The sequence below is a fragment of the Rhincodon typus genome, chromosome 6 (genome assembly GCF_021869965.1).
Source record: "Rhincodon typus isolate 14 chromosome 6, sRhiTyp1.1, whole genome shotgun sequence".
NCBI classification, from domain to species: Eukaryota; Metazoa; Chordata; class Chondrichthyes; order Orectolobiformes; family Rhincodontidae; genus Rhincodon; species Rhincodon typus.
In genome coordinates this window covers 14,878,789-14,881,256 of record NC_063337.1, presented here as the reverse complement: position 1 = coordinate 14,881,256, position 2,468 = coordinate 14,878,789, and the positions used below count along the sequence as shown (strand labels likewise).

The window sequence follows — 2,468 nt, the reverse complement described above, 5'->3', positions numbered from 1 at the left end:
TCCAACATCTTGAGATGACAGCCTGCAGAGTAAATTGAAGGACTTAGAATGTGGAAGAAACAAAAGGACACTATAAGAAAGGTATCATAATGAAATCAATGTATTTTAAAAGGCCAGAAAGCCAGAATAAAATGACATTTGTTTGTGAATCCCCAAATCACCTCAACTACTTTAAATTTGCTACACTGACTTTAGCTTCATGACCATAAGGCTTAGCTTTAAAAAAATGAATTAACTCTAGGCAAAGGCTTATTTTAAACACAAGCAAAATAAGAGTTTGTTCTCGTACATAATTTCCACGTGTGGAACCCTGACCTGAAATGTGAAGTTACTTTTTGCTTTCTCTCTCCAATATATTGTAGATATATTAAGAAAAGGCAACTCCAAAAGAATTTTATTTCAAACATTTTAAATTAAAACCCTCAGTGCATAAAGTACAATATTGTTTTCAAAAAATATTTAAAATATGGGCTTATGTACATTGTTACATGGTGATTTTTTCCCTCTCGTAGTTACTTAAACCATGTAAGCCACAATGCATTATTTAAAATATGTTAAAAAAAGAGCCATGAAAAAATAAGGCAAATAAAAATGCAATTTAATAACCCTTGGTCCATCCCAATCACATTGATGGAAAAATGATTGTCCCTAGAGACACCTTTACAATAAGTGAAGTCACCAACACAGATGACCTTTTACAAAGCAGCTCAATTCTGGTAACTATGACAGCAGAGTTACTATAGACAGGGCAGTGCTTTTCCTTTATCTGTTAACATTTTGTTTTCCAATTCTCACATGGTGATCATATTTCCATTTCTTCTGGAGGAAACCATATCTGAGGAGTGTATGTCCGAACTCTCGGTACAGCTTTCATTTTCCACATTGTGTTCTAATCGCTCATAATGTACACTCCCATTCACTGCGAATCCCTTCTCCTCCTTTCTCATGAACACGGGCAAAGTTGCCAATGTTAAATTGATATCTTTAAAGGCATGCAACAAAAAGATGCCGACTATAATAGTGAAGAAGCCACTCAATGTGCCAATGATGTCATCAGTATCCATATGATACCATTCTTTAAAAAGAATAGCAGAACATGTCAAAACAGATGTAGTGAAGAATACATAATAAATAGGCGTCACCAAGGAAGTGTTGAAAATATCCAGTGCCTTGTTCAAGTAGTTAATTTGAGTGCTTACACAAGCTATAAGGCTCAGCAAAAGGATCCATGACAAAGAGTAAGTAAGTACAGGTTTCCCACCAAACAGTTCCTTAATAGCAATACCGAGGCCCTTCACACAGGAGACGGAGAGTGCGCCGATTACAGAGCAGATGGTTATGTAAACCAGGATATTTGTCTGCCCATGGCGAGGTCCAACAACAAAAATAAGGATCAGAGAAACAGTGATGACAAAAGTTGCAAACACCACAAAACCTGAAAGAGAGGAAAAAAAGTTATTCAGAGAATTTAACATTTTGGTTCTTCTCCTTTTAGGGCTAATATGAACAATTCTAGAAATCCACAGTTTTGAGAAAAGGCAGACAGCAGCCTGCTCTTTATTCACCTCTTTCTCCATAATTGGAACCAGTATACCAAATCTATCATGCAGCCCTGACTGAAACTAATTATAACATTTCAGCTGCTACCACAGAGATCATTTTACTCAGCATAAATTGGGAAATCAAACCAAGCATTGCGTAGACCACACATGTTAACAACATTGAATAACGCTTGTACTCAATAAGACAAATACCTCTGCAACCTTTTTAATGAGGAATAGAACAAGATTGAGTTTGATTAATATTGGAAGAACTGAAGGGCGAATCGAGGAGCAACAGCTGACTGCCTTGATGACAGCATGTTGAGATATGCAGTATGGTAAAGTCATGACGCATGAGATCCTACATTGTGTACAATAAACTCTCTACTACTGTCTTTTCAGTCTCAAAAATTAACCTTCTTCTAAAGTTCTCTTTCAACACCATTGCAGGGTCTTCAGTCTTTCTGAAACTGTTCGTGAGGGTGAGATTTCATAGTGTCACATATTGTTAAAATACAAAAGGATAGAAAGCTTACTGCAAGAGAATCCGATTATCAGTGCAATAAGCTCTCATCTTTGGTCTTGATAATGGCAAGTCACTGTAATCTCACCCAAAAGATCGTGGAATTAACAAATCATCCATGCTAATGACTTCAACAACCAATCTGCTCACTGTCGAAACAAATGCTTTCAGAGGATAGTAGGAACTGCAGATGCTGGAGAATCTGAGACAACAAGACGTAGAAGCTGGGTGAACACAGCAGGCCAAGCAGCATCATAGGAGCAGGAAGGCTGACGTTTCGGGCCTCGACCTTTCTTCAGAAATGGGGGAGGGGAAGGGGGTTCTGAAATAAATAGGGAGAGAGGGGGAGGCGGATAAAAGATGGATAGAGGAGAAGATTGGTGGAGAGGAGACAGACAGGTCAG

At 38.0% G+C, this 2,468-nt stretch overlaps 1 protein-coding gene across 2 annotated transcripts in view; it reads right to left on the bottom strand.

Annotated features, from left to right (window-relative positions):
• Positions 1–582: 582 nt before the first annotated feature.
• The window catches only part of nipa2 (NIPA magnesium transporter 2), a 25,071-nt gene continuing 23,185 nt past the window's right edge, over positions 583–2,468 (bottom strand). For both annotated transcript variants that reach the window (XM_048598299.1, XM_020530105.2), the window contains exon 6: positions 583–1,435. In XM_048598299.1, coding sequence (XP_048454256.1) covers positions 792–1,435 — 644 coding nt within the window. In that variant the 3' untranslated portion in view covers positions 583–791. The remainder of the gene's footprint in view (positions 1,436–2,468) is intronic.